The following is a 12,675-nucleotide window of genomic DNA, read 5'->3' as shown; positions in this document are numbered from 1 at the left end:
AGCTCTATTCTCCACAGCCTGCAGCACAACCACGTCCTTCTCCTGTGACCTTCCAGTCATGAAGTTTCTTTTCCTGTTTCTTGCCATCCTTCTGGCCATGGAACCAGTGGTATCAGGTAATTCGGGTGTCTCTCAAATGTCTGGGATCTTGGTCATAAATGTCTCTCCCTCCTCTTCCCCCTCACTGTGGACAGCATCTGAAGCCCTTTCTCAATTCATGTGGTTTTGGGACGTTTTCTCATAATCATCTCATGTTCACATCTCTCCCTGATTCTTTTTTTTTTTTTTTTGCCAAGGTAGGGGGATGGAGATATTTGGAGTACCTAACACTGAAGGGAAGGCTGGTATTCTGCTGGCATCATGGAGGAGGGCTTAGGGGTAAAGGGTCTGGTGTGGGTTGGGGACTTCTTAGGGGTTTGGGAGATTACATTGAAGGTTGAGGGTGAGTTGTGATGGGTGGCAAGACTTTGGATTGGAGTGATAGTGGGAAAATGAGGAAGAGCCAGAGGCGAGGAGTTGGGCTTCCTTGATGGTTTGGAGTAGGCTGGAGGGGGTATGGAATTTTGAGTTGAGTGGATTTGGTGTTAGGAATTAGATTGGGGCTTGGACTGAGGTTGAGAGTTGGTACTGGATGGTGCCCGGGTGCCTGAGGTTCAGCTAGGTGATGGAATGCTGCTTAGGATTGAAGTTGGTGACTTGATTAGACTTGGGTTTGACCGGGAGTTAGGGCTCCAGGGGCATTGAGTTGGGTAAAGCTGGGAGTTCTAATTAAAATTGGCCTGGGTATTTGAGTTTGAATTGGTGAATTCAATTTTGAGTTTGAATTGGTCAAGGAGGATTGGAGATTGAGTTGGGTTGGAGTTGGGATTTGTTGGGTTCAAGCTAGACAACTGATAAAGAGCTGAATCTGTGGAAATGTGAGGGACTCTCTTCCATTCCCTAATAAGACAGATGTTCACTGTTCTTTTCCCATCATTCCCAAGCTCTGTTAGGTGGGAACTTTATTGGCATCATTTGATCTCAAAGTTAGGAGCAGGAGGTGGGGGGATAGGAAGACAGAAATGTGAGATTATGAAAAAGGCTTTCTTAAAACCCTTGAGTTCCCAACCTTGGAAAAATTGCCTCAATTCTCTCCCCTTATGAGGTCTCTTCTCTCCCTTCCTGGGACTGGGTCTAGCATTAACTCTCTCCCTCCACTCCTCCCCTGAACTCCTACACCTCCTCTGCTTCCCCTTGTCTATCCAGCTGAGGAATACTAACATCTACTTAATGGGTGTTCCTATGTCCAGAGGAAGAATGTTGGATGAAGGGAAAATGCCGGTTGGTGTGCAAAAATGATGAAGACAGTGTCACACGCTGCTCAAATCATAAACGATGCTGTATCCTTAGTCGTTATTTGACAATCGTACCAATGACAATTGATCGAATCCTCCCTTGGACCACTCCTCAAGTGAAACAAGAAGGAGACAGTTAAGGCCAAACTTGTCAACACAGGGAAGATACATGGAAATCGTGGATAGAGATGACTTTGTTTCCTGTTCTTTAGTTCCTACATTCCATTAAAACTTGCAAATCTGTTTCTTGTGTCTGTCAATCATGAGGAATGATACTCCAAATGGATTGAGGGTGGGGAAATGGCAGGAAGGGTGTTAAGAGTTAGTAAAGAGATGTCTCTGGGGCTTGGCTGCGGCAGTTGGGTAATTATTGCAGTTCTGAACATAATTCTTCATCTGCCAGCTGCAGGGAAGGCTATTGGAGCTGGAATGGACTGAAGAGCATGTGTGGGAAGCCAAGAGACTTAATCCCTAGTGAGTGGGAGCCTCTTTAGGCTGAGACAGTTGGCCTGGTTTTAGAGTGAATGAGCTGGGGTGGACAGGGACTTAGCTGAGCCCAAATCCTTGGATTTCTAGGGAAGCTGGCTGACATGCCTTTTGATGCTCAAGAGACCACAGCCCAAAGAATCAGAAGGTTTCCAAGTACTAAAGAAGGATAAAGCACATAAATTTACTCATTGAAATGATAACTCAGCTTCATTTCCCATGGCTGCTGCTCACAGACTTTCTCTTTCAGCTTTTACCATCCTCCCCTGCCCCTCCTGCTGCCTTGGTCCATGGTTCCCCTTCACCTTGTCCCCATCACTAGGCTCATCTCTGTGATAAACTCCTTCTCATCCTTCAAAGCCCAACTAATGCCCCTACCATTAAAAGTGTGCATAGGAGCTCTGTCTCACTGTTTCTTAACGATTACAATAACAGTAGCTATAAAATAGTTGTCATTGACACTTCTTATGTGCCAGGCACAGTGATGGGTGCTTATAGACTTGAAATCATCCTATTCTTACACAACCCTCTTAGTATCCCTATCTTACCATTGCAGAAACAGGTCTAGAGAGGTGATATAATCAGCCAAGGTTGCGCAACATTAAGATAGAGAAGGTGTTCAAACTGAGTTCTGACTGGCTTCACAAAGTGTTCATCTTTTTTTACTTTTTAATTTTAGATATGTTGCTTTTATTTAAAAGAATAACTACTTGACAAACTCTTAAATCAAAGTTTGAACCAAACTCACTCCTCTGAAATAACTCTGTGAGGTTGGTATCTGCAGAGCCGCGGGGACCAACACAGTCCTTTCTTCCCAGGTTGTTTCCAGATGCCCACAGCAAGCCATTCTTAGGGCGCGCATTGTGTTCTTGTGTAATTATTCGTCACTGTTCCCTTCTCACTAATCCCCAAGTACACACACACCAGATGGAAAGCCTTGGGGGTTGAGATCACTCTTATTTACATCAGTATGCCTGTTGTTAAGCCCAGCACTTGGGTCAGATTTGACATAGTGGGTCCTGGGTGAATGAATAGGTGAATTATGAATTCACATGTGAAAGTACAAGTGGATTTGGTGTGTGGGGGGAGTTTTATAAATAGCTGCTGCATCAAGCATCATTCAGGGTAGGATCCTTTCTGGGTTAGAGGGATCAGAGTCCCACTGTCTCAGGTGAATTTGGCTCCAGCTGGCATATTAGGAAGGTTGCAGAGCAGCTCTGGAGCCTTGCTCAAGGGGATTCTTACAATTTATTCATTAGTTTGCTCTTAAAATACACAGGTTTCACAGTTAGAAAGGGAAGAGCCTAGGGATTCCCCAATACCTGGGGCCTGGTGTTAACTTCTTCACACACAGACAGTCATACTCTCACCAAATTAATTCACTATGAGGCATGGCTTTTTCACTCAGTCAACAACATTTATTAAGAACCTCCTCTGTACTTTAGGTAGAGACAGCCATGGGGAGTGATACGATGGTGGGATGAAAAAAGGGCTTGGAACTCACTGTTGAGTCACCATAAGTCTTCAGAAGACACATAACTCCCTTGTCTGAATCTCTGAACTTGAGTCTCTGGGGTCTGGGCATGTGAAATTTTGAAAATTCTCTTAGATTATTCTTTTGGGAAATAAAACCCTAGACCCCACAACTCCCCGTCCTGTATTCCATATAGCTCCTAAACTATGAAAATCTCTGGCCTAGGCAACTTTCCTCTGTCTTCCCATTTCACAGATTGGGAAACTGAGGCCCAAGGAGGAAAAGTGATCCATTTTCAGAAGTGGGTCCAAGACAATACTGGGATAAATATGCAGATTTTCTCTGGCTGCTGGTGAGAGGGCTGCAGGGACATTGAAGGTGATGTTAGGTTGCCATGGTGATAAGAGAGCGGTGGGGCACAGTGATGGGGGCTAGTAGGAGTGCAGGTGCTAAGAGGTGCAAAGACCCCAACAAAAGCTTTGAGGGTAGTTTGAGCACTTTTGAAACTTCTTTCTGGAGTGCCATGGCCTTTCTCCAGGGGAGAAAGGTTGAAGCAGGCTGGCCTGCTTGCTTTACCATGTCAAAAGCACTCTTCTGTGTACACTTTTGGGTGTAAATCTCACATTGGCCCTTCTTCTCAAGGAAAATGGAAAGGGATCTTTTCTCCGGGGATATGGCAGAAAGAATTGTTTTTGCTTTTGGAAGGCCTACTTGAATCTTTCTTTTTATTCCTTGTAGGCTGAGAGATGAAGAGGAAGAGTAGAAACGTTGGCAGGGGAGAGCAGAGCCCCCTGGGGTGGGGGGGTTGACCTGGCAGCTGTAGAAGCATTGTGATCCCAAAGCAAGGAAGACTGGGTGTCCATCCTGGACTTTTTTTTCAGGTTGATACATAGGCCTGGTATAACATCAGCTCAAGTCAGCCTCTGTTTGTACAGCAGTACAACTGATACTGGTGCAATGAATGTGCCTACTTTCATGACATTTTATCACAAGTCATAATAATGGTCATAATAATGTGACCATTATTATGATCAAGATTACAGAACCCTTCTGTCACCAAAAAGATCTCCCTCCTGCTATTCCTTTCTAGTGGCACAGACTCTCCTCTTTGCCCTCACCTTCTGTCACTACCCCTAATCCCTGATAACTACTAATCTGTTTCCCATCTCTATAATTTTGTCATTTCAAGACTTGTATAAATGGAATCATATTTGATCTTTTGAGACAGACTTTTTTTTCACTCAACATTATGTTCTTGAGATCTACCCAAATTATATGGATCAATGGTTCATTCCTTTTAATTCTGGGGAGTTCTAGACAGTGCATTAAGGCAAGAAAAGGAAATAAAAGGTATATAGATTAGAAAAGAAGGAAAAAACTGTATTTGCAGGTGTCATAATGATTTATGCAGAAAATACAAGAGAATCTATGAAAAAATCTAGAACCAATGAGTAAGTTTAGTAAGGTCACAGGATACAAGATAAACATACAATGTTAGTTGTATTTCTAATGATGATACTACCTAAAGCAATCTATAGATTCAGTGGAATCCCTATCAAATTACCAGTGGTATCTTTCACAGAATTAGAACAAAAAATTTCTCAATTTGTATGGAAACACAAAAGATTCCACATAGCCAAAGCAATCTTGAGAAAGAAAAATGGAGCTGGAAGAATCAACCTTTCTAATTTCAGACTATACTACAAAGTTACAGTCATCAAGACAGTATGTACTGGCACAAAAACAGAAATATAGACCAATGGAACAAGATAGAAAGCCCAGAGATAAAACCACACACTTCTGGGCACCTTATCTTTGACAAATGAGGCAAGACAATACAATGCAGAAAAGATAGTCTCTTCAACAAGTGGTGCTGGGAAAACAGGACAGCTACATGTGGAAGAATGAAATTAGAACACGTCCTAACACCATACATAACGATAAGCTCAAAATGGATTAAAGACCTAAATGTAAGACCAGAAACTATAAAACTCTTAGATGAAAACATAGGCAGAAGACTTTTCAACATAATTCATAGCAAGGTCATCTATGATCCACCTCCCAGAGTAACAGAGATAAAAGCAAAAATAAACAAATAGAACCTGAAAGTGAAAGTGTTAATTGCTCAGTCATGTCCAACTCTTTGTGACCCCATAGGTTGCAAAGCCTATGGGGATCCCCCATAAGCTAGAGGAACCCCTCCAGGTTCCTCTGTTCATAGGATTCTCCAGGCAAGAATACTAGAGTAAGTAGCCATTCTCTTCTCCAGAGGATCTTCCCAACCCAGGGACTGAACTGGGGTCTCCTGCATTATAGGTGGATTCTTTACCATATGAGCCACCAGGGAAGCCCATAAATGGAACCTAATTAAACTTAAAAGCTTTTGCACAGCAAAGGAAACTGTAAACAAGATGAAAAGACAACATATGAGAGACAACAGAATGAGAGACAATAATTGCGAATGAAACAGCTGACAAAGGATTACTCTTCAAAATATATAAGCAGCTCATGCAGCTCAACATCAGAAAAACAAACAACCCAATCAAAAAATGGGCAGAAGACCTAAACAAACATTTTTTCCAAAGAAGACATCTAGATGGCTAATAAACACATGAAAAAAAAATGCTCAACAATGCTTATTATTAGAGAAATGCAAAGCAAAACTATAGTGAAGCATCACCTCACACCAGTCAGAATGCCCATCATAAAAAAATCTACAAAAAATACATGCTGGAGAGGATTTGGAGAAAAGGGAACCCTCCTGCACTGTTGATGGGAATGTAAATTGATCCAGCCACTATGGAGAACAGTATGGAGATGCCTAAAAATCTAGGAATAAAACTACCATATGACCCAGCTGAGAAAGCCACAATTTAACAATACATATGTATTCCAATGTTCATTGCAACACTATTTACAATAGCCAGGACATGGAATCAAACTAGATGTCCATCGACAGATAAATGGATAAAGAAGTTGTAGTACATATATACAGTGGAGTATCAACCATAAAACAGAACAAATTTGAGTCAGTTCCAGTGAGGTGGATGAACCTAGAGTCTGTTGTATGGAGTGAAGTAAGTCAGAAAGAGAAAACAAATATTGTATATTAACAGATATGTATGGAATCTAGAAAAATGGTAGTGATGAACTTATTTGCAGGGCAGGAATAGAGACCCAGACATGGAGACAGACTTATGGACACAGTGAGGGAAGGAGAAGGTGGGACAAACTGAAAGAGTGGCCATTCTTTACCATATGAGTCACCAGGGAAGCCCATAAATGGAGTCTAATTAACCTTAAAAGATTTTGCACAGCCAAGGAAACTGAACAAGATGAAAAGACAACCCTCAGAATGAGAGAAAATGGATTAATCTTCATTTTTATATACATTAACATTTGTAATATATACATTACCATTTGTAAAATATCATATACATTATCATTTGTAAAATGGGCTTTCCAGGTGGCGCTAGTGGAAAAGAATCTACCTGCCAATGCAGGAGATGTAAGAGATTCAAGTTTGATCCCTGGGTTGGGAAGAGCCCCTGGAGAAGGGCATGGCAACCCACTCCAGTATTCTTGCCTAGAGAATCCCATGGACAGAGGAGCCTGGCGGGCTACAGTCTGTAGGGTCACAAAGAGTAGGACACGACTGAAGCAACTTAGCATACATGCATGCATTTGTAAAACAGATAGCTAATGAGAAGTTGCTGTATACCACAGGGAGCTCAGCATGGTGCTCTGAGACAACCTAGAGGAGTGGGATAGTGTGGGAGGTGGGAGGGAAGTTCTAGAGGGAGGGGACACGTGTATACCTATGGCTGATTCCTGTGGATGTGTGGCAGAAATGAACATAACATTGTAAAGAAATTATTCTCCAATTAAAAATAAATAAAATTTTAAAATTAGTTATATTGCTATGTCCTATCACAGATCATATGAACACTGAAATTAAAAACACATCAGTCACAATCACTCCAAAAAATAAGATGCTTAAGTGAATATCTAATAAAACATGTACAGAAATTGTACTGAAAATTACAGAATGTAGATAAAAAATCAAAAAAGATATAAATAAATGAAGACACACTGTGATTATAGATTGTAAGATTCAGCTAGGAAAGATGTAAATTCTCCTTAAATTTATAGATCCGTTTTATACAATTTCTATCAAAATTCCAATAAGGTTTATTGTGGATATAGATAAGATTGTCTGTTCTATATTTCATCTGTAGAGAAATTGGCAAAGGAATGAGAATGGCTAAAACAAAGAACAAATGTGGAGAAATTATTCTACCAGATTTCAAGACTTACATAGCTAAAGTAACCAAGACTGTGTGGTCATGGTGGAGAGATAGACACACAGTTCAATTGAACAGAAAGAGCCCTACACAAGGGCAACCAACTGATATTTCACAAACGTGCAAAAGTAATTCAATAGAAGAAAATGTCTTTTTCAATAAATATTGCTGGAGCAATTGGAAGTCTGTAGGCAGAGAAAAAAGGCTCTCAACCTAAACCTAACAAGTTACACAAAAATTAACCCAAAGTGTATCATAGATTTAAAAGTAAAATGTAAACTTCTGGAAGAAAACACAGGAAAAATGTTCGGACCTAGGGCTAGGTGAAGAGTTCTTAGAGATGAAGAGCATAATCCATAAAAGAAAAAAAATAGATTCAATCAAAATTTAAAACTTTCATTCTGTGAGATCCTATGAAAAGGACAGATGAAAAGACAAATTAAAAATTGGAAAAAAAATTGGGTGAAATATTTGCAAACCACATATGTGACAAAGAACTTGTATCTAGAATATAGAAACAACTCTCAAAACTCGACAGAAAAAAGTACACAAATCAATTGGAAGAAAAACGTGAAAAGATATTTCACTACAGAGGTTATACGGATGGCAAAGGAGCACATGAAAAGATGCTCAACATCACTAGCAATTAGAAAAATGCAAATTAAATTAAGACCACAATGAGATTCCTTACATATCTATCAGAACAATTAAAATTAAAAATAGTGACAATACCAAATGCCAGCCATAATGCAGAGAAACTGATTCTTTTATACATCACTTTAGTGAATGTTAAATGGTACAACCACACTCTAGAAAATAGTTTGGCAGTTTAAAAAAAAAAAAACTAAACTAAATATATAATAACTATACCACACAGCAAATGTACTCTTGGGCATATATTCCAGAGAAATGAAAATGTAGTTCCAAAAACCTATAGACAAGTGTTTATAGCAGCTTTATTTATTTTAAGGTATTCACTAAAATGGGTTTTATTTTTTTAAGCCAGTTTTAGGTTCACAGCAAAATTGAGAAGAAGGGACAGAAATTTCCCATACGCTGTCTGCCCTTACTCATTCAAGGCTCCTCTATTATAACATCTGCCACCAGAGTTGTGCATTTATTACAATTGACATATCTACATTAACCCATCATAATCACCCAAGTCCATAATTTCACATGAAGATTCACTCTTGGGATTGTACATTCTGTGGATCTGGACAAATGTATATTGACATGAATCCACTATAGACTATTTGCACCATCCCCCACATCATCGGTGCCCTACATACTCATCTCTTCCCCCATTCCAACCCCTGGCAACCAATGACCTTTTAATCATATACTTTTCCAGAAAGTCACATAACTGGAATTATACAGTAGGTAGGCTTCTTGGTTCAGCTTCTTTCACTTAGTGATGTGCATTTAAGCTTCCTCTGTGTCTATTCATAGCTTGATAGCTCTTTTTTTTTTTTTTTTTCCGAGCTGAACAATATCCCATTGTCTGGATGTGTCTTAGTTTATCTTCTCACCTACTGAAGGGCATCTTGGTTGCCTCCAAATGTTGTCATTTATGAATAAAGCTGTGTGCAGATTTTTGTCTGGACATAAAATTTCAAGTCCTTTGGGTACAGAACAAGGAGTTCAATTGTAGGATCACATGGGTAAGAATATGCTTAGTTTTGTAAGAAACCACCAAGCTATACCATTTTTCTTTCTCACCATCAATGAGTGAGACTTCCTATTGCTCCACTTCCTTGCCAACATTTACTGTTTTCAATAGTCTGAGTTTGGGTCACTTTAACGGGTGTGAAATGATACTTATTACTGTTTTAGCTCTTTATGCTTTCACTATGCTCCCTGACTTGTCAGATTTGTTACTGCTAAATAGAAATTAACTATCTGTATTTTTTTTTTTTGGCCAGGCAGACGTCACATGCTTCGATGCATGGGTGACTTGGGAATCTGTAGACCTGCTTGCAGACAGTCTGAAGAGCCCTACCTCTATTGCAGAAATTATCAACCCTGCTGCCTCCCTTTCTATGTAAGGATAGACATTTCTGGCAAAGAAGGGAAAAATGACTGGAGCCGAGAGAATCGCTGGCCAAAAGTATCTTGAGTGCTAGTGGTCCACTATCCTCAACCTGCTGCCAATACTCCTTTATTAAAATTCGTGCACCTGCCACTCTTGTGTGTTTCTCATCCATTGGAAAATATAGTGAGAGATTAAGTTTTGCATGGTAAGATATCTTTCCTATTCTGGGTTGCCATTTCCTTCTCTGGGGGATCTTCCCAATCCAAGGGTTGAATCCATGTCTCCTGTGGCTCCTACATTGGCAGGTGGATTTTTTTCTTTTTTAAGCACTGAAACACCTGGGAAGTCTTTTAGGTCACTATCCAACTAATTTACTCAGATACAGGAAAATGCAAAGATTAGAGCCCCAAACTGTAAAAAGGGAGGGAAAGTGAATGTTGCTCAGTCATATCCAACTCTTTGTGACCCCATGGACTATACTGTCCATGGAATTCTCCAGGCCAGAATATTGGAGGGGGTAGCCATTCTCTTCTCCAGGAGATCTTCCCAACCCAGAGATCGAACCTAGGTTTCCTGCATTGAAGGTAGTTCTTTACCTGCTGAGCCACAAGGGAAGCCCCTCAGATTGTAAAACACACAAAGAAATAAGGCACCGTGAATTTCAGTTAGCAGAAACCAAAGGCCAGAGATTCAGCCTTTCAAAGACTTAAAATATTAGAAGTAGAAGTATGTGGTACTTTCATGGACCTTTCTGAGAAGAGATAGGGTGTGAATATATGTTTGTGCCAACAGGGGGAGACAAAGCTTTCAGCAATAAGGTGGACAAAAGGACCCACCTTTTCACCCCTAGTTAAGGGATCATCCCAGTCCTTGGATGTCCGTATGTGAATAAGGCTTGGTTAAGGAAACGGGTCTATGAAGCCAGCTTTTCAATAACTTCTATTCCAACCTTCAAGCAACTGGGGTAAAAAGGAGTTCTCATAGCTCATACCTGAGCTAGCCAGTTTCCTACAGTGAGTGATAATGTTAAGGCATTTATAAAATGCATCCTTTCATCTGAGGTATCTGCTGTTATCAAGAAAGCCTTTGGTGTCCTAGAACTACTCTCCTAAACACAAGGACTTGGAATTTTTATTGTCACCATTTATGGGGCCATCAAGAGGCAGGACTAACACAAGGAATGCCTCTGGTATTCCAAAACACTTGTTGAGAAGGCAGAAGGACAAATGGAAAGATCAGAGTTGGAATACTTCAAGTAATTAAGGCTGTGCATAGGTAAACTACAAACTAGAAACACTAAAAATTGATTAAAACTTGTGGAAATAATTTGAAATTTCAAGAAAAGCACCAAAGAGTTTATCCACTGGAAATGCTGGAGATTTGGGGGACTTCTTTACCCAGCCTTTTACTCTAGAATTACACATTGATGGAAGGTGGGAGTGGGTGACTGTGATATTTTTCAGTGTGTTGATCTATACGACTTAAGCTATCACTTTGAAGATAGGGAGAGTGATGGTCAAGAGGAAATCGTGAGCTTTGAAGAACATATGGGAGAGAAATATGGTTTCCAGGGCTGGGTCAGACTTTTAATCTTCTTTATTCCTGTTATTTATTCCCAGTAGGTTGAAGTAGATGCTACTGATACAATTCTATCCATAGCCTCTTCTTCCCAACCATTCGTGGATGGGGAAGAAGTGATAGTTTCCTTGACGAAAACCACTAGTCCTTGCCGTGAAACACAGCAGGATTGACGATTCTTACATACTGCTGTTGCTACTTCATCAGCAGCGCATTTTTTCTTGCAGTGCCCTGAGTTGTTCCAGCATCTTCTTCTACCACCATAGGCTGAAAAATAAAAGGAAAGATCACTGATTTTAGGTTTGAGGCTTTCAACTTAACAAGCATGACTGTATATTTGGCAACCAGCAACTTGCAAGATTCCCAGCTCAGGCCTGGTAAATACCATGTTTCTAAAAATACCTGTTCCCAACCTCATATCTGCCCATTTAAAAATTTTTTCTGAATGTAGAGATGCATCTTGCATCTCATAAATAAAAAGCAGCGTGAAGCAATCTGCATAACACAAGTTCATCCTGTCGTAGGTGTGATTGGGTTATTTGCATTGCTCATACCCCGCGCGGCTAAATTTCTTTGAATGCATTCAAAATATACATTCAAATAAGTATATAAAATGTATCTCTGTACTTTAAAAATAATAAAATGAATGCCCATATACCTGCATTCTGATTAAGAAATAGAACATTACTAGACCCTTAGAATGGGCTTTCCTGGGGGCTCGGTAGTAAAAAGTCTGCCTGCCAATGTAGGAGATGCAGGTTTGATTGGCAAGATCCCCTGGAGAAGCAAATGGCAACCCACTCCAGTATTTTGACCTGGGAAATCCCAGGAAGGAGACCAGAGGGATAGGACAGAGGAGACCAGAGGGCTACAATTCATGGGGTTGCAGAGTCAGGCACGACTGAGCAACTGAGAAATAGGACCTCAGAACAGTGTAGATATTCCTAAGTGAGATGCTTCATTTGCTCAAATTTGAGGCCAGTACTTCTTACACTTTGTAATTTTCATACAAATCATAGAAGTCTTGGTAAAATGCAATTTTTATTTCAGTTGATGGGAAAACACCTGAGTTTCTGCTTTTCTAACAATCTTCTAGAAGATGTCAGTACTACTAGTCCATGGACTACATCTTATGTAGCAAGGTTTCAGGCCATTAAAAAAACCTTATTAAGTTCTTTTTGCTTAATATCAGACAATCTGTTTCCCAATCAAATGCAATAAAATCAGAATTAAAACCCCATGTATTTGAAAATTAAACAATATGATAAAAATTAAACAAATTAGAAGGGCAGTAATAAAATCAGAAATGATAAAGTTAGAAGTTAAGGAAATCAGAAAACTGGAAAGAACAATCAAGAAAAAAAAGAGGAAAATAAAAATGACATCCCTAGTGAAATGGTGAAATAAAACCAGATACAACATATTAAAAACAACAGGAATGATCAACAACTGTACGCTAATAAAATT

General features: G+C 39.9%; 1 protein-coding gene across 2 annotated transcripts; it reads left to right on the top strand.

Annotated features, from left to right (window-relative positions):
• Positions 1 to 7: 7 nt before the first annotated feature.
• DEFB119 (defensin beta 119) lies at positions 8 to 9,780 on the top strand. 2 transcript variants are annotated; one of them, XM_019972815.2, is made up of 2 exons: positions 8 to 116; positions 9,521 to 9,780. In XM_019972815.2, exons 1-2 carry the CDS (start codon positions 59 to 61, stop codon positions 9,712 to 9,714), a joined length of 252 nt encoding a protein of 83 aa, XP_019828374.1. In that variant the 5' UTR covers positions 8 to 58; the 3' UTR covers positions 9,715 to 9,780. The 2 variants fall into 2 exon arrangements, with proteins under 2 accessions (XP_019828374.1, XP_019828375.2); XM_019972816.2 differs by lacking the exon at positions 9,521 to 9,780 and adding an exon at positions 1,290 to 1,577.
• The last annotated feature ends 2,895 nt before the right edge of the window (positions 9,781 to 12,675 follow it).

The sequence above is a fragment of the Bos indicus genome, chromosome 13, assembly GCF_029378745.1.
Source record: "Bos indicus isolate NIAB-ARS_2022 breed Sahiwal x Tharparkar chromosome 13, NIAB-ARS_B.indTharparkar_mat_pri_1.0, whole genome shotgun sequence".
Classification (NCBI taxonomy): domain Eukaryota; kingdom Metazoa; phylum Chordata; class Mammalia; order Artiodactyla; family Bovidae; genus Bos; species Bos indicus.
This window is presented reverse-complemented; position numbering and strand designations above follow the sequence as displayed.